General features: G+C 48.5%; 2 protein-coding genes across 2 annotated transcripts in view; both read right to left on the bottom strand.

Annotated features, from left to right (window-relative positions):
• Positions 1-19,652, bottom strand: part of SYNGAP1 (synaptic Ras GTPase activating protein 1) — a 175,820-nt gene that overhangs the window by 80,255 nt on the left and 75,913 nt on the right. The gene's annotated exons all lie outside the window — the stretch shown is intronic.
• The window catches only part of LOC139158334 (uncharacterized), a 28,864-nt gene continuing 27,676 nt past the window's right edge, over positions 18,465-19,652 (bottom strand). Inside the window, exon 13 of the mRNA XM_070735638.1 lies at positions 18,465-19,637. Within this exon, the coding sequence (XP_070591739.1) occupies positions 19,534-19,637 (104 nt within the window). The 3' untranslated portion in view covers positions 18,465-19,533. The remainder of the gene's footprint in view (positions 19,638-19,652) is intronic.

The following is a 19,652-nucleotide window of genomic DNA, read 5'->3' as shown; positions in this document are numbered from 1 at the left end:
AGGAACAGGTTCAGGATCCGAAATTATTACCTATCCTATAGCGTCATTAACACTCTGGCCCATGCCTTGAATGCTGCATATTCCTCCAGGTCCAGGAGGAGGAGGAGGAGGAGGAGGAAGGAGGGCGAAAAGATGTTGGGGATGACAAGGCTGCAGCCGTGGCAGGTAAGGGGCCCAGACCAGGAAATAGCTGGAATCTTCCAGGAGAGAGTCAGGAAACTTAAGGCCCAGAGCTAAATAAGACTGGCAATTCATGACAAATACCTACAAAAGCTTTAAGAGTCTCTTTCAAGATGTAGGGACAAGAAGGAAGTCAAAGAAGTCGTAGATCCACTTATGGGAGCAGGTGGCAAGAAGGGGACAGGTGGCAGAGAGGAAGCCGAACTCCTTCATCCCTTCTTGGCTTCTCTGTTTAGCTCTCTACATGGGGCTACCTTTGAAAAGTGTTTGGAAAGTTCAGATCGTGCAGAATTTTATTTTTATTATTTATTTATTATTTAGATTTGTATGCCGCCCCTCTCCGCACACTCGGGCCGGCTCACAACAAGATACAGCAATTCTTGACAAATCCACATAAATTTAAAATATTTAAATAGATTTTAAAAGAACCCCATTTACTAGCAAAGACACACACAAACATACCATGCATAAATTGTACATACCCGGGGGAGGTGTTTCAGTTCCCCCATGCCTGACGGCAAAGGTGGGTTTTAAGGAGTTTACGGAAGGCAGGGAGAGTAGGGGCAGTTCTAATCTCTGGGGGGAGTTGGTTCCAGAGAGTCGGGCCCGCCACAGAGAAGGCTCTTCCCCTGGGGCCCACCAACCGACATTGTTTAGTTGACGGGACCCGGAGAAGGCCCACTCTGTGGGACTGCGAGACCTATCGTGGGGCTTCCTAGATTCGCCCACGTTTCTACAACACTCCGTGGCCTGCACTGGCTGCCGATCGGTTTCCGGTCACAATTCAAAGTGTTGGTAATGACCTTTAAAGCCCTTCATGGCATTGGACCAGAATACCTCCGGAACCACCTTCTACCGCACGAATCCCAGCGGCGGATCAGGTCCCACAGAGCTGGCCTTCTCCGGATCCCGTCGACCAAACAATGTCGTTTGGCGGGCCCCAGGGGAAGAGCCTTCTATGTGGTGGCCCCGCCCCTCTGGAATCAACTCCCCCCGGAGATTAGAACGGCCCCCACCCTCCTTGTCTTTCGCAAGTTACTCAAGATCCACATATATCGCCAGGCATGGGGGAATTAAGACATCTCCCCCTGGCTTTCTTATATTTTATGTTTGGTATGTATGTGTTGTATGGTTTTTAAATTGTTGGGGTTTTTAAATATAATTTTATTATTAGATTTGTTCCATTATTATACTGCTTTTATTATTGTTGTGAGTCGCCGACCTCTGATCCCCCACTAACACCGACTGCGACTGACTGGAGAGGTAGGAGGAGAACCACTGGAGAACAGTGTCTCCCACTCCCAACCCCTCCAGCCGGTGCAGAAGGATACCATGGTCAATGGTATCGAAAGCCACTGAGAGGTCAAGAAGCACCAGGACAGAGGATAATCCCCTGTCCTGGGCCAGCCAGAGATCATCCATCAATGTGACCAAAGCAGTTTCCATGCTGTAGCTGGGCCTGAATCCTGACTGTTGATGGCCTAGATAATCGGCTTCTTCCAAGGACCGCTGGAATTGGAGCACCTCCACCTTCTCAACAACCTTCCCCATGAAGGGAAGGTTGGAGACTGGCTAATAGTTATTAAGAATGGCTGGGCCCAGGGAAGGCTTCTTGAGGAGGGGGTGCACAAGTGCCTCCTTGTAGGGATCCGGAAAGGACCCCCTCTTCAAAAAGCATTGACAATCTCCTGGACCCAGCACATTGTCACCTCCCTGCTGGCCGAAACCAGCCAGGAGGGACATGGATGCAGTAAGCAGGTGGCAGAACTCACAGCTCCAATGGCCTTGTCCACTTCATCAGGTGTCACCAGATCAAACTCTTCCCAGACAGGTGGACAAGTACGAGCCCCAGTCACCTCGACTGACTCATTGTCAGTCGACTCTGTTATCAAACTGGAGTCAAGGTTCGCCCGGATCCAAGTGAAAAACGTGTTAAAATCCTCGGCAGTACTCTGCAAGAGCTCCCCAACTCCCAACTGGTTAAGAAAGGAGCGGATCACCCTAAACAGAGCGGCTGGGCAGGATTCCACTGGTGCAATCAAGGCGGCATGATACATGCATCTTGCCGCCTTGAGCTCCACTTTGTAAGTCTTAACATGTGCTCTTACAAGTGTTTGATCGGATTCAGACTTACTCTTCCTCCATCGCTTCTCTAGACGTTTCTTCTGGCGTTTCAACTCCTGGAGCTCCTCGTTGAACCATGGAGCTCTACGGGGTCTAGTGCCACAGAGAGATCACAACGACGCAATTCGGTCAAGAGCCTCCGCTGCAGCCTTGTTCCAGGCGTCAGCAAGAGACTCCGCTGAACTGTGGATTAGTGCATCTGAAATAACCCCAAGCGCCGTCTGAAAGCCCTCTGGGTCCATCACATGCCTGGGGCGGAACTGTCTAATCGGTTCCGCCTCCCTGCGGGGAAGGATTGGAGTCAGGAAGTCAAGCTGTAATAGAAATGACCATGACAAAGGCAACACTTCTAAGCCCCATTGTCTCAGACCATTACTCAATTACTCAGAGAGGAATACCATGTCGGGTGCATGCCCTCCCTCGTGGGTCGGACCCTGTACTACTTGAGTCAGGTCCATGGCTGTCATAGTGGCCATGAACTCCTGCGCTAACCCAGAGGTTTCGCCGAGCAACGGCAGGTTAAAATCCCCCAAGACAATAAGTCCGGGAAACTCCACCGCCAACCCGGCTACCTCCTTGATCAGCACAGGCAGGGCTGTTGACACGCAGCTGGGAGGCAGGTATATGAGCAACAAGCCCACCTGAACCCCTAAGTCCAACTTCACAAGGAAGGACTCACAACCCGCAATCTCTAGAGCAACGAGTCTACGTAGGCAAAGGCTCTCCCTGGCTATAATAGCCACTCCTCCCCCCCCTTCCCTGGGGTCGAGGTTGATGCCATACCTAAAACCCAGCTGGGCAAATTTCAGAGAGAGGAACTCCTCCCTCTGGGCCCAGCCAGGTCTCAGTCACACATGCCAGGTCGGCCTCCTCATCCAGGATCAAATCCCGGATGAGGAGAGCTTTATTTACCACCGACCTAGCATTGAGTAGCAGCAGCCTGAACCCAGGGCCAGAATTACACTCGTCACCAGCACTCTGGGTTGAGCTCACGGAACCGGAACAAGGAATCTTGAGAAGAGGCAAAAAAATCTTGGACACCTGGTTCTTATCTAGAAAAGTTCTTAAGTAGAGGCATTCCTAGGTAGAGGTACCACTTATAGGTATATCATAAGGGCTCTGTTCAAATGGAATGCTGTGCCAAAATTTTGTAAAATCAGTGTTTTTGGGGCTATTTCTTGGGGGGCTCATAGGTGGGACAGAACAACGGATTTCACAAGCGGACAGGTAAATGTGATAGTTTAGGAGGGATGCGTTCAGCCATGTTTCACAGACAAATATAAATTCAAATTTAGCAATTTTTAGTAAGAGGAGGAGTTCAGGTATTTTGTTTACGATGCTTCTTGCATTCCTTAGTTTGCATTTTAGGATCAGCAGTGGGTGACATTGAGGAAATCAGGGGCCTTGGTTGATGGGGTTTCCCTTGAATGTTCCCATTCCAGTTCTATCCCTTTCTGGAGAAGAATGAATTTGGCAATCTTTCCGAGATGCAACTCTACTTGGACCAAAATGGAGATGTGGCAGCAGCTCTAAAAATCATGGGCTTTGTGGTTCTCCCCAAGGGGCATCCCATCCAGGGGCTACTCGGGACTTTTGAAAGAGAGATATTGGTGATCAGTCAAAGCGCTCTCACGCAGCTGCGGGTCCTGAACAAGGTGGGAAAGACGTTGGCATTTCTCCTCCCCCCTCCCTTTCCCAAAAGACTTTGGTCCCATTTCAAGGAGTCTAAGGCTGGTCAGGAAGTCAGATACTTGAACTGACTATTGAATGTGTAAAGCCCTTGTAGCCCTCTTGTTAGATGCCTTGGGAGGCTTCAGCGCCAGCATCAACCCAGGTGGACTTCAGATGCTATATAGTATTGGGACACTGCTTTAAGCCGGTTCAGGTGCATCCAACGGGGAGAGATGGACCATATGTGTCTCCTCCACAATTTATTATCTCCATAGAACTGCTGAAGTGCTGGGGATTGTGACGGTGGTACAAAAAAAGATGCTGAGACTTTGGGGAAAAGTGTGAAGAAGAGCAACTAAGATTTTCCAACTCACCAGAAGACAAGACCAGGAACAAGGGCTCAAACTCATGCCTCACTTGCTGCAGGGAGAGGCTCCTGGCTGGTCCCTTTGGAGGGAAACCATTCTCATGATCTCATCTCACTACAGCTCTAGAAACCACACAGTCAGTTTTAATAATAATAATAATTAATAATTTATTAGATTTGTATGCCACCCCTCTCCAAAGACTCGTCTGAAACTGACTGTTTATATGGCAACCACATAAACTGAAGAACCCTGAGGATTTGTTTTGCCTTTGTATAGAAACATAGACGACTGACGGCAGAAAAAGACCTCCTGGTCCATCCAGTCTGCCCTTATTTTTTCTATTTTATCTTAGGGTGGACATATGTTTATCCCAGGCAGGTTTAAATTCAATGCCAGGTCGGCGGTAAATAAAGCTCTCCTCATCCGGGATTTGATCCTGGATGAGGAGGCCGACCTGGCAAGTGTGACTGAAACCTGGCTGTGCCCGGAGGGAGGAGTTTATTATTTGGATTTGTATGCCGCCCCTCTCCGAAGACTCGGAGAAGACTCCTCTCTCTGAAATTTGTCCAGCCGGGTTTCAGATATGGCATCAACCTCGACCCCAGGGAAGGGGGGGAGGAAGAGTGGCTATTATAGCCAGGGAGAACCTTTGCCTACGTAGACTCATTGCTCCAGAGATTGCGGGTTGGGAGTCCCTCTTGGTGAAGTTGGACTTAGGGGTTCAGGTGGGCTTAATTCTCACACACCTGCCTCCCAGCTGCGTGTCAACAGCCCTGCCTGTGCTGATCGAGGAGGTAGCCGGGTTGGCGGTGGAGTTCCCCAGACTTATTGTCTTGGGGGACTTTAACCTGCCGTCACTCGGCGAAACCTCTGGACTGGCACAGGAGTTCCTGGCCACCATGACAGCCATGGACCTGACTCAAGAAATACAGGATCCGACTCACGAGGGGGGACACACACCCGACATGGTATTCCTCTCTGAGCAACTGAGTAATGGTCTGAGACTAAGGGGCTTAGAAGCGTTGCCTTTGTCATGGTCGGACCATTTTCTACTGTGGCTTGACTTCCTGGCTCCAATCCTTCCCCGCAGGGAGGCGGAACCAATTAAGTTGTTCCGCCCCAGACGCCTGATGGACCCAGAGGGCTTTCAGAAGGCGCTTGGGGTTATTCCAGATACACTCATCCACAGTTCAGTGGAGTCCCTTGCTGAGGCCTGGAACAAGGCTGCAGTGGGGGCTCTTGACCGGATTGCACCGTTGCAACCTCTCCGTGGCACTAGACCCCGTAGAGCATCTAGAGAAGCGATGGAGGAAGAGTAAGTCCGAATCCGACCGAACACTTGTAAGAGCTCATATTAAGACTTACAAAGTGGCGCTCAAGGCGGCAAGATGTGCGTGCCATGCCACCTTGATTGCATCAGCGGAATCTCGCCCGGCTGCTCTGTTTAGGGTGGCCCTCTCCCTTCTTAACCAGGGGGGAGTTGGGGAGCCCTTGCAGAGTAGTACCGAGGATTTTAACACATTTTTCGCTGATAAAGTCGCTCGGATCCGGGCAGACCTCGACTCTGATTGGATAACAGAGTTGGCTGACAATGAGTCAGTTGAGGTGAATGGGGCCCATACTTGTCCATCTGTCTGGGAAGAGTTTGATTTGGTGATACCTGATGAAGTGGACAAGGCCATTGGAGCTGTGATTTCCGCCACCTGTTTACTGGATCTGTGTCCCTCCTGGCTGGTCTCGGCCAGCAGGGAGGTGACACGGAGTTGGGTCCAGGAGATTGGGGAGGAGGTCCTTCCGGCTCCTTATAAGGATGCACTTGTGCCCCCCCCTCCTCAAGAAACCTTCCCTGGACCCCGCCATTCTTAATAACTTTATAGGGAAGGTTGTTGAGAAGATGGTGGTGTTCCGGCTCCAACGATCCTTGGAAGAAGCCGATTATCTAGGCCCTCAACAGTTGGGTTTCAGGCCCGGTTACAGCACGGAAACTGCTTTGGTCGTGTTGATGGATGATCTCTGGCGGGCCTGGGACAGGGGTTTATCCTCTGTCCTGGTGCTTCTTGACCTCTCAGCGGCTTTTGATACCATTGACCATGGTATCTTTCTGTGCCGGTTGGAGGGGTTGGGGGTGGGAGGCACTGTCTTGTAGTGGTTCTCTTGCTGCCTCTCCGGTCGGTCGCAGTCGGTGTTAGTGGGGGTCAGAGGTCGACTTCTAGATCTCTCCCTTGTGGGATGTCTTAGGGGTCGGTCCTCTCCCCCCTGCTGTTTAATATCTACATGAAACCGCTGGGTGAGATCATCCAAGGGCATGGGGTGAGGTGTCATCAGTACGCTGTTGATACCCAGTTGTACATCTCCACCCCATGTCCAGTCAACGAAGCAGTGGAAGTGATGTGACGGTGCCTGGAGGCTGTTGGGGCCTGGATGGGTGTCAACAGACTCAAACTCAACCCAGATAAGACGGAGTGGCTGTGGCTTTTGCCTCCCAAGGACCATTCCATCTGTCCGTCCATTACCCTGGGGGGGAATTACTGACCCCCTCAGAGAGGGTCCGCAACTTGGGCATCCTCTTCAATCCACAGCTCACATTGGAGAAACATCTTTCAGCTGTGGCGAGAAGGGCGTTTGCCCAGGTCCGCCTGGTGCACCAGTTGCGGCCCTATCTAGACCAGGAGTCACTGCTCATAGTCACTCATGCCCTCATCACCTCGAGGCTCGACTACTGTAACGCTCTCTACATGGGGCTACCTTTGAAAAGTGTTTGGAAACTTCAGATCGTGCAGAATGCAGCTGCGAGAGCTATCATGGGCTTTCCCAAAAATGCCCATGTAACACCAACATTCCGCAGTCTGCATTGGTTGCCGATCAGTTTCCGGTCACAATTCAAAGTCTTGGTTATGACCTATAAAGCCCTTCATGACATCGGACCAGAATATCTCCGGACCGCCTTCTGCTGCACGAATCCTAGCAACCAGTTAAGTCCCACAGAGTTGGCCTTCTCTGGGTCCCATCAACTAAACAATGTCGTCTGGTGGGACCCAGCGGAAGAGCCTTCTCTGTGGCGGCCTCGACCCTCTGAAACCAGCTCCCCCAAGATATTAGGATTGCCCCCACCCTGCTTGCCTTTCGCAAACTTCTTAAAACCCACCTCTGCCGTCAGGCATGGGGGAACTGAGACATCTCCCCCTGGCTTATATAATTTATGAATGCTATGTTTGTGTGTGTGTCTTGTTTTTTTAAATAAGGGGTTTTTAGAGACTTTTTAATACAGTGATACCTTGTCTTACAAACGCCTCATCATACAAACTTTTCGAGATAGAAACCCAGGGTTTAAGATTTTTTTGCCTCTTCTTCCAAACTATTTTCACCTTACAAATCCAAGCTGCCACCACTGGGATGCCCCGCCTCTGGACTTCTGTTGCCGTTTTTGTGCTGCTGGGATTCCCCTGAGGCTCCCCTCCATGGGAAATACCACCTCCAGACTTCCGTGTTTTTGCAATGCTGCAGGGGAATCCCAGCAGCACAAAAACAGGTGCTTCACTGGCAACGGAAGCCTGGAGGTGGGGTTTCCCAGCAAGGGGAGCCTCAGCAAAATTGCAGCATCACAAAAACATGGAAGTCCAGAGGTGGGGTTTCGAGGACTTCCGTGTTTTTGTGATGCTGCAATTTCGCTGAGGTTCCCCTCGCTGGGAAACCCCACCTCTGGACCTCCATTGCCAGCGAAGCACCCATTTTTGTGCTGCTGGGATTCCCCTGCAGCATCACAAAAACACAGAAGTCCGGAGGTTCGGAAACTTCAGATCGTGCAGAATGCAGCTGCAGGAGCAATCATGGGCTTTCCCAAAAATGCCTATGTAACACCAACACTCCGCAGTCTGCATTGGTTGCCAATCAATTTCCAGTCACAATTCAAAGTGTTGGTCATCACCTATAAAGCCCTTCATGGCACCGGACCAGGGTATCTACGAGACCGCCTTCTGCCGCACGAATCCCAGCGACCGGTTAAGTCCCATAGAGTGGGCCTTCTCCGGGTCCCGTCAACAAAACAATGTCGTTTGGTGGGTCCCAGGGGAAGAGCCTTCTCTGTGGTGGCCCTGGCCCTCTGGAACCAACTCCCTCCAGAGATTAGAATTTCCCCCACCCTCCTCGTCTTTTGTAAGCTTCTTAAAACCCACATCTGCCATCAGGCATGGGGGAACTGAGATATTCTTTCCCGCTAGGCCTTTACAATTTATGCATGGTATGTTTGTTTTTATGTATGTTTGGTTTTACAAATAAGGGTTTTTTAATTGTTTTATTATTAGTTTTAGTATTGGATTTACATGCTGTTTTGTACTACTGTTGTTAGCCGCCCCGAGTCTACGGAGAGGGGCGGCATACAAATCTAATAAATAATTAAATAAATAAATAAATCAATCAATCAATCAATCAATCCCAGCAGCGCAAAAATGGATGCTTCAGCTTGCAAAAGGGGTGAGTTTTGGGCTTGCACGCATTAATTGCTTTTCCATTGATTCCTATGGGAAACATTGTTTTGTCTTACAAACTTTTCACCTTACAAACCTCGTCCCAGAACCAATTAAGTTTATAAGATGAGGTATCGCTGTATTAGATTTGTGATACATTGTTTTTTGTTATTGTTGTGAGCTGCCCCGAGTCTGCGGAGAGGGCCGACATACAAATTTAATAAATAAATAAATAAATAAATAAATAAATAAATAGCCAGACAGACAGACAGACAGACAGACAGGTAAATAAATAAATAAAATAAAATGTTTCTCTAATGTGAGCTGTGGGTGGAGGAGGATGCCCAAGTTGCGGACCCTCTCTGAGGGGGTCAATGATTCTCCCCCCAGGGTGATGGACGAACAGATGGAATTGTCCTTGGGAGGCAAAACCCACAGCCACTCCATCTTATCAGGGTTGAGTTTGAGTCTGTTGACACCCATCCAGACCCTAACAGCCTCCAGGCACCAGCACATCACTTCCACCGCTTCGATGACTGGACAAGGGGTGGAGATGTAAACCTGGGTATCATCTGCGTACTGATGATACCTCACCCCATGCCCTTGGATGATCTCACCCAGCAGGCACATGGGTGCGGGCACCCACCTGCCAGTCACGCAGAGTGCAAACGCAACCGTACTAGTAGGGAACCTTGGTTGATGGGGTTTCCCTTGTTTGGCCCTTATTTATTTGTTTGTTTGTTTATTTGATTGATTGATTTGCTTTTTTTATGCCGCCCTTCTCCTTAGACTCAGAGCAGCTTACAACATGTTGGCAATAGCAGTTTTTAACCAAGCTGTCATATTGCCCCCACAATCTGGGTCCTCATTTTACCCACCTCAGATGGATGGAAGGTTGAGTCAACCTCGAGCTGGTGATGAGATTTGAACTGCTGACCTACAGATCTACTGTCAGCTTTAGTGTCCTGCAGTACTGCACTCTGCCCACTGCAGTCTACCCCATCTATCTACTGAAAATACCTCATGTATTTTCTTTGCCATTCTTTGTTTTTATTTTCTCTCCCTTTAGTCTCTGCCTTCGTCCAAATGCGTAGAAAAATGTCTCCCTGGACTTTTCAAGCGGTCTCGAGAAGGAGAGCCAGTTTGCTGCTATGACTGCATCCCTTGTCCGGAGGGGACCTTCTCCACTCGGGAAGGTGGGTGACACCAGAAGAAACGGTGCTGGTTTCATCCAGAGCACTTTGGCCAATGTGTGTGTGTGAGAAAAGAGACGTCTCCGCTTGATTATTTTGTCCTTGTTCTTTATTTTCCACACCTCCAACTTCTTCCACAATGGGAGGTATAAGAAAAAGACCTTGAAAGACGAGGTGGGGAAAGACCGGAGGACGTGGTGATGAAATCTCTCTTCTGCTTTTCAGTGCAGAAACGCTTTTCCATGCTTCCCTTTCTTAGGGACATCTGAATTGTTGGAAACTTGAGGAATAGTTTCAGGTCAATGGTGTTTGCTTAGCCTAATCAATTTTACATTGCAGGTCAAAGGATATATCAGTCAGTCATTCAATCAATTAATCAATCTTTATTAAGATCGTAGAGCCACAAAAGCAGAAAAATCTAACACCGAGGGACAAAACCGAATGGAAGACTCCTCATAAAATCCATGGAGAGTTTATCCATGTGAGAGGATGGCTGAAAGCTGAGTTTTCCGTTGCATGGATAAAATATCCACCTTTCCTCGCCAATGTTTTAAATGTTCATGCTATGGTGGATAGATGCTAGAATGTGCAGGCTCATGGCTAGAAGGGACCAACTGTGCAGGTGTCGTCGGAGATAAGGCTAATGGGGTTGCTGATAAATTACCAGCATTGCAGAGAGCGCATGTGGGAGTTTATCTGTTGGGAGAAGGATACGTCGTGTTTGCTTTGTTCCTGGACTTTCACAGACTTTTTGGGATTTCACAGCTAAGTAAATCTTGTGGATTCACTCGAAGAGGTGTGGCTGTGATGCTCTCACAGCTGCTCTTATCTGCTCTGTTTGTTTTTGTCTCTCACAGCTTTCAAAGACTGTTATCTCTGTGTGTGTGAGCTAATTTGCTCAGTTTAAAGTGCATGTGTTTATTTTGGATAAACTGCATTTATGTTTACTTTATAACAGAGTGTGTGTTTGAATTTACATTTCTGATTCAATTGGGGCTCGTAAAGTGAAGCCCAGCATAACATACATGAGGTTGCAAATGGTCCAAATGGGCTTTCCTGTCTCTCAGTGTCAGCTGTCTTTCTTGAAAGGTGGAAGGAGAGGCTATAAAACAAACAGTACTGAAAGAAATATTACTTTCATTTTTTTTCTCAGATACTGAAAAATGCACCAAGTGCCCAGATGATCAATATCCAACCAATAACCGAATCCAATGTATCCCCAAAAGAATAACCTTCTTGTCCTACGAAGAACACCTGGGCAAAATCCTGGTCTCTTTTGCCCTACTCTTGTTTTTAACCACAGGCCTTGTTTTAATCATATTCATTAAACACTTAGAAACCCCCATTGTCAAAGCCAACAACCGGGACCTGTCCTACATCCTCCTGATCTCCCTCCTGCTTTGCTTTTTGTCCGCTTTTCTTTTCCTTGGACGACCAAGGAAAGCCACCTGCCTTCTCCGACAAATGGTGTTCAGTGTCATTTTCTCAGTTGCGGTGTCTTCTGTGTTGGCCAAAACAATCACAGTGGTGCTGGCATTCCTGGCCTCAAAACCAGGGAACAGGGTTAGAAAATGGTTGGGGAAGAGCTTGGCCAATTCCATCATCCTTAGTGGTTCTGCTGGCCAAATTTTCATCTGTGCCTTCTGGTTGGGAATTTCCCCCCCATTCCCTGACTCAGACCTCCACTCTCAGCCTGGAGAAATTATCCTGCAATGCAACGAAGGCTTAGTTGTCATGTTCTATGTCACACTCAGCTATATGTGTTTCCTAGCTGCCATTTGCTTCACGGTGGCTTTCCTGGCCAGGAACCTTCCTGGGGCTTTCAACGAAGCCAAGCTGATCACCTTCAGCATGCTGGTCTTCTGCAGCGTCTGGGTCTCCTTCCTGCCCACTTACTTGAGCACCAAAGGGAAATACATGGTGGCCGTGCAGGTCTTCTCCATCTTGGCCTCCAGTGCTGGGCTGCTGGGCTGCATCTTCTTCCCCAAATGCTACATTATCATCCTGAGACCTGATCTAAACACCAAGGAACACCTAATGATGAAAGTAGAGAACTGATAGATAATTGATTTTTTAAACTCATAATGTTTCATTTTTTTCATTGCAATTATTCGATTTGTATGCTTCCTTTGCATAATTGACAATTGAGATGATAATAATAATAATATTAATAATAATAACAACAGCGACAACAACAACAATAATAATTTATTAGACTTGTATGCCGCCCCTCTCCGAAGACTTGGGGTGGCTCACAACAATGAGATGTTTTGAAGCCAAAGAAAATAAACATATGAACATATGAAATTAAATTTCAACATAATCATCAAGCAGTGAAATAACTAAATTATTATGTCTAAAGGTTGAATCTTGGCAACTGGGCCAAACTTTGTTAATTTGAGAGGTTTCATTGCTCATCCAAGCAACAAAAGAGCAACAACAACAAGAGCAAAAAGTGAATAGATTAAAATAGTGGAGTCCTAGATACTCTTTCTAAGTCTGGTTGATTTTATTTTATATGTCAAATGCATATAGGATAATAGATATTATTGTGGTTAGCTCTGGCACAGCTCCTGACCCAAGGAATGTGGAGGTGAAGGTGGGGGAAACATCCACATGCCACAGGCCTGTTTTGCTCCCGATAGAATCTCCCGACGAAGGCTCCTCTGATGAAGGAAGTGTGAGTGACAGGAAAGAGGGGAGTTTGGCAGACAGTCCAGGAGGAGATCAATCATCCTTATCATCCCTGGATTCTGAACAAGAACTTATGACAGACCCACACATGCGTAGAGTGATGCATAGGAGAGAACAACTGAAGGATTATTACAGGAGATAAGTGAGGCCACCTGTGGTTGGGTGGGGCTGCTGTAATTAGTGCTACAGATAAAAAGAGCAGCGTGCTGGTTTGGCCTCATGGAAGTTTATCTGATTCTTAGTTTCGTCAAGGTCATGGTTTGCTGTTTCCCTGTTCAAGACTGTGTGTGGACTTTCTGGACTTTGGAATTGGACTCAATTTCCCAGTTACTGGGTGAGAAATTGGATTGCATTTAACCTGTGCCTTGTGTGTGCCAGAAAATCCCTTTGGCATTTAAAAAGGGAGTTTTTTCTGCTTTTCTGTTGATAACGACCTTTTGTTTTCCTTCTATCGTGTGGTGTGTGTCTTTCTGGACTAATTACCCTGTAATTATGGGCGGTTGGGACACGCCGGCAGAACAGATATAGGAATAAACAATGTTATGAATACGAGATAAAGATATGAATAAATAGGGATAGTAAGACAGGGACGATAGGCACATTGGTGTGCTTATAGACGCCCCTTACAGACCTCTTAGGAATGGGGTGAAGTCCACAGTAGGTAGTCTAAGGTTTAGACTGATATACCACTTCATAGTGCTTTTCCAGCCCTCTCTAAGGGGTTTACAGAATCAGCCTCTTGCCCCCAACAATCCGGGTCCTCATTGGACCCAACCTTGGAAGGATGGAAGGCTGAGTCAACCTGAGCTGGTAGTGAGATTTGAACTGCTGATCTACAGCTAGCAGTTGGCTGAAGAAGCCTGCAGTGCAGTGCAGTGCAGTGCTGCACTCTAACCACTGTACCACCCCAGCCCTTCCCTGAATTTGGGAAAGAAACCCCAGTCAGGTCCTGCATTCCAGGCATTGACCACTCTGTTGCTGAAGCTGTATTTTCTGCAATCAAGTTTGGACCAGTTTAACTTAAGCTTGTATCTATTGTGTGCTTGTGAATGATTGCGGTTGAAGCTGAAGTAGTCATTGACAGTTAAGATGTTGTAGCAGATAATTTTGTGTACTACACTTAAGTCAGATCAAAGGCAGCATAGTTCTAAATTGTCCAGTCCAAAAACGTCAAGTCTGATGGCATAAGATGTGAGCACAGGAGTAGAGGACTCATAATAAAATACCTCTGGACTCGCTCAATTGTATTAATGTTCAATATACTGTGGGGGTTCCAGGTAGATAAGCTGTATTTGAGAATTGGTCTGGCAAAGGTTTGTATGCCCTGGTTTGCATTACAATATTACTGGAGAAGAAGCTTCACAAGATTAGGTTAACAACTCTTTTTGGCTTTTTCGCATGCTGTTACCGTGAGCTCTGGCACTCAGATTATTTGGGCCCTTGACAGAGTGAGGGTTGTCTACGGGGGTCGTATCTGCCAAGTTTGTATTTGATATTCTGGGGTTTTTTGCCAATGTGTAAGACAAGCATTTGTTGGTTGAAATTTGGAGTTGCCAATTGTTTGACCATTCTGACGCATAGTCCCGGTCTCTTTGTAGGGCAGCAGCATTGTCAGTGGTGTTTAATGGTTTTACATCATCCGCAAAGAGGACACAGTTGCTTGTGATATGATTGCAAAGGTCATTGTGTAAAGTATAAAGAGTGAGGGTCCCCAAAGGCTGCCTAGGGGGAACAGCGCTGTTAACCAGTGCAGGGGTTGATGGAGCTTGACAGGAACGCAGCCGTCCATTTATGCAGGGATCAAGAAATGCCACAAGATTTGAGTTTTAGAAGTAGTTTGTGGTGTGCCACTAAATAAAAGTCTTTGCGGAAGTCTATGTAAATATTTCATGACCAAGCTACATAGCAATAGCAAAAGCACTTAGACGTATATACCACTTTACAGTATTTTACAGCCTTCTCTAAGTGCTTTACAGAATCAGAACATCACCCCAACAATCTGGGTGCTTATTTTACCCCCCTCGGAAGGATAGAAGGCTGAGTCCACCTTGAGCCTGGTGAGGATTGAACTGGTGAACTACAGCCAGCAGTCAGCAGAAGCAGCGTCCTGCGCTCTAACCATTGGGCCACCAAGGCTCATAATGTAACATCAAGGGCAACCTGGAGGAGGAGGAGGATTTATGGTTGAAGACTGACCTATGCTGGTGGATAAAAGTTATTATTTATCTTGACCAATGTCTCTTTTTCTTTTATGTCCACTGAGAGCTTCTGCACAAAGACAAATTCTTTGAGTGTCCAATCACACTTGGCCACTAAAGAATTCAATTCTATTCTATTTTTTTAAGAGGAAAATTTCCTTGATTCTCTGAAGTATTTGATAGCTAACATCCCATAATAAAGGGGAAAGTGTCCTCAGGGTCAAAATTATTCTCTTTTTTAAAAAAAATATTATTATTAGAGTTGGAAGGGACCTTGCAGGTCATCTAGTCCAATCCCCTGATATTGTAGGAGACCCCACATCACGCTAATCCAGTAGCTGTACAGTCTCTAGTGTTGGAGGGTTCACCACCTCCGCAGGCAACTTCTGTTCCCCTGGTTGATGACTCTGACCGTCAAAACGTTCCTCCTTAGTCCCAGGTTGAGTCTCTCCTTGGTCGGCTTTCAACCGTTGCTCCTTGTCTGGCCTTCTGCCGAGTCTCTCAGTTCTGGACACCCTTGTGGGGAAGCAGTTAGTGGCCAATTTGGTCTCCTTGCTATGGTCCCCCCCCGTCCCTCTGTCCCCCCCCTCACCGGAGTGCAAGAAAAGAAGCAATGGGTGGAAACTAATGCAGGAGAGGAGCAATCTAGAACTGAGGAGGAATTTCTGGACAGCAGGAACAATTAACCCGTGGAAGTATTGGCCTTCCAAAACCACCTTCAGGGGCTGCACAGTCACGGCTCTGATATGGCGCAGGGCAGTGATGGCAAACCTTTTTTGGCCCCTTCCCTTCTCCCCACCCGTGCGCACCCCCCCACGCTGCCTCACTGCATGCACAGAATACCCACCCACCCCGTCCCCGTTCATACACACAGGCCTCACTGACGCCTGGGATGGTGGAAAAAATGGCCAAACAGGCAAATCAGAAGTTCAGAAAAGCACTTCCGGTTTGCCTGTGATGCTGTTTTCTGCACTCTGGAGGGTTCAGGGAACCGTCCTGAAGCAGTGGAGTGCAAAAAACAGCACAACGGGCAAACCAGGTGCATTTTCCAAATTTCTGGTTTGGTGTTGTTGTGGTTCAGCCTGAGGCTGCTCAGGGGCCAGCTGTGTCTCTGCTGGCTCCATGCCCAGAGGAGGAGGACAGTGAAGAGGAGGGGGCTAAGCAGTCGGACGGGGGAGAGGAAAGTCAGGAATGGGACGAGGAAGAACAGCATGAGAACCCCGGCGGGGGGGGGGGCTCTCCCCAGCCAGTAGCTTGGAATCATTAGGTGATGATGCACAAGCTGTCATTGACATGCGACAGAGACGGTCAGAGCAAAGAAAGCAGCAGTTAAAGAAATATTACCAACATTGAATGAGAAACAGCTGGGCTGGGGTGTGGTCCTCATCAGCAGGGTTTAAAAGGCAGGCAAGCCCTTGAAGCCATGTGGAGTGTTATGAATTGGAGTTGCGGTGACCTGCTTTGATTCTCAGCGTCTCTGATCTTGGCTTGTGGCCTAGCAGTCTGGAAGACTCGTGGGAGGCGTATGTTTGCTATCTACAGCTTCGTCTTGGCAGCAAGAATCTGGTATTGCTTCATGGACTATTCCCTTTGTGTGTATATTTGAAGTTCCAGCGTTTTTCCTGTTTGTAAGGACATTTTCTGTTACCTGTGTTTTCCTTGAATTATATAAACTGCCTTTGCCTTTTACCGGTGTGTCTGGCTTCTCTTTTTGGGTTGGTCTTGGCTTCCGGAGTGACCCAGACAGAACAGGTGTTGGGTGGTTTTTTGCACTCTGGGGCTTCAGGGAGGGCGAAATGGCCTTCCGCAAGTCCGAAAACCAGTTGGCCATCACATGCCAATGTCTGCTGGAGCTGGGACAGGGCGAGGTCTCATGTGCCCTCTGGTGCGGTTCGCGTGCCTCCTCGCTTCGCCATAACAGGTCTAGGATTTGTGTGACCTCTATATAATATAGGTATATAATAACATGCACATATTCAAATGCAACATTGTATCAAAATTTCAAAGCAATCTGTGAGGGACTTTCAGAGATTGAAGGTTTTGAACAAACAAACACTTATGTTTAAACACTTGCCAGTTTAAATTAAGACACCAAAGCAACACAACCCACAAATCTCACCCTTTGTGGAATATTTACTGGACCGCCTGCTACATACTTCCCAGCGGCCAATAAGAGCCCACAGAGTTGGCTTTCTCTGGGTCCAGTCCGCCAAATGATGTGGGTTGGTGGGATCGTAGAGAAGGGCCTTTTCTGTGGCGGCTCCAGCCTTTTGAAATCAACTGCCTCCGGAGATCCATGCTGTCCCTAAGACCTGGCTTTTCTAGTGTGTCTGGAATGCTTTTCTGAGGGCTACTAATTATGTTTTTATTTTTTTACTCTTGATATTATAACTGTTTTATATTTGTTTTTATTCCTGTTAGCCGCTTAGAATCACTGGAGTTGGGCTGCATATAAATCTTGATAAATAAATAACTATGATATTCAATGATTTCTGTGGTTCAAATCTCAACATTTAATCCACCGCCTTTGCTCACCACCTCTACTGGGTGCAGGCATTGTATTTGTGTACCCCACAAAAGGACTTGCTCTCCCCCCCCTTAAATAAATGCTGTTTGCTTTGCCTGAATTACTCGGGCGGGGTAGTGGGGGTTAATTTGGGGTGGGCAAAGGAGCCCCTTGGTTGTTGTGGTTGGCTCTGGCCCAGCTCCTGCCCCAAGGAATGTTGAGGTGGATGTGGAGGAAACAGCTACATGCCACAGGCCTGTTTTGCTCCCGATAGAATCTTCCGAAGAAGGCTCCTCTGACCAAGGAAGCGTGAGTGACAGGGAAGAGGGGAGTTTGGCACACAGCCCAGGAGATCAATCATCCTTATCATCCCTGGATTCTGAACAAGAACTTATGACAGATCCACACATGCGTAGAGTGATGCATAGGAGAGAACAACTGAAGGATTATTACAGGAGATAAGTGAGGCCACCTGTGGTTGGGTGGAGCTGCTGTAATTAGTGCTATAGATAAAAAGAGCAGCGTGCTGGTTTAGCCTTGTGGAAGTTTATCTGATTCATAGTTTTGTCAAGATCGTGGTTTTTGCTGTTTCCCTGTTCAAGACTGTGTGTGGACTTTCTGGACTTTGGAATTGGACTCAATTTTCCCAGTTACTGGGTGAGAAATTGGATTCCATTTAACCTGTGCCTTGTGTGTACCAGAAAATCCCTTTGACATTTAGAAAGGGAGTTTTTTCTGCTTTTATGTTGATAAAGACTTTTGGTTTTCTTTCTATCGTGTGGTATGTGTCTGTTTGAACTAATTATCCTGTAATTACAGGCGGTTGGGACATGCTGGCGGAACATCATCCAAGGACAAAGTCTCTCTCTCCCAAATCCAGGGATCGGGTGTGGATCGGATCCACTCCAAATGGTGGCTCGCCTGTCTCAGAAGGCGGCAGGAGGAGGAAGCAGCAGCAAGGCCCTTGTTCAAAACCGGGGCCTCTTTGTGAGTTCCAAGTTGTGGATCCAACCAATCTCTCTCTTTCCTCCCCTCCCCCCCAGAAGAAACCGGGAGCTCAGAGCGTCTTTTCCAGCTAACCATTTTTATTAAACGGTGGACGTTTTCCTGGGTGACCAGGCAACCTTTTGGGTCCCCTTGGCCTGATCCGGATCTCCTCCTACAGTGACCCGAGAGAAACGTTACCATCCTTGAAAACACCTGGCAGAGAAACTTATTCCTCACCCGCCATAAAGACAGGCAGTGTGTGTGTGTAGCTTTCACAAACCCTCCATCTTCACGGCAAACATACAGACCGGGTCCCTTCCCAAATCTCACACTTCCCAAACTGCCTGGCATCAAACTTAAAACCAAAAACCGGAGGGAGCGAATTCCCCACCTGCTGCCCTTCCGCTCGGACCAGGGAGCGCTCACAGGGGCCTCCCGTCCACGCCCAGGCGGCCCACGGGCCAGGCAACGCAGCTCTCCCCCTGCCGGCCGGGTGCGAGTCCTGCCATCCGTACAGCCTTTCCTCCCACTCAGAGCTGCCCCCCCCGCTCAGCAGTCCAACCAGCCCTGGCCACGAGGGGAGGCCGCTGCTGGCAGAGGTGAAACTGCTGTCCGTGTCCAGCTCTTTCAGGGCAGCCACATTCACGGAGGAGAAACCCCAGGACGCTCCCAGAGTCAGGCACGCGGTTCACGGTCGCGAAGGGAAGCAGTTCAGAGCTGATCTTCCAGCCAAGGCGGCTGCCAACCCCCCCCTCCACCCAGAGCAGCCCAGCTCCCAGTGGAGCCTCCCACGGCCGGTCAGTGGCCTCGGCCCGTGTGGATTCCTGAGACTCCCCCCCCCTCTCCCCCCGGGGCCCACTGGCGGCTGGGCAGTTTCTGGAGCGGCTTCCTCATCTTCCACAGCCTTCCACATGGATGGTCATCCCATCACTGGGCACCCCAGCCATCCGGGATCAGATGACACACGGTGGGGGGGCCGTGCTGGGGAGGCCCATTTCCACACACTGGGCACTGCCGTCCAAGGAACAGAGTCAAAATTCTCTTCCATTTGAGACGTTGAGGAATAAAAAGTGGAGCGAAGGAGCCGTCCTGAGAACGGGGCGTTCTGTACATGGGAGAGGAGGAGCAGGAGGGAAGCCCAGCCGGCGGCTATGGTGGTGGCAGCTGCCGGCGCCCCTCCGTCTCTGCCCGCCAGCGCTCCAGCGTGTGGATCCTCTTCTCCAGGGCCTCCACCTGCCTGTGTACGGCTCCCACTGCAGAAGGAGGCA

Source organism: Erythrolamprus reginae, chromosome 2 (genome assembly GCF_031021105.1).
Source record: "Erythrolamprus reginae isolate rEryReg1 chromosome 2, rEryReg1.hap1, whole genome shotgun sequence".
Classification (NCBI taxonomy): Eukaryota; Metazoa; Chordata; class Lepidosauria; order Squamata; family Dipsadidae; genus Erythrolamprus; species Erythrolamprus reginae.
This window is presented reverse-complemented; position numbering and strand designations above follow the sequence as displayed.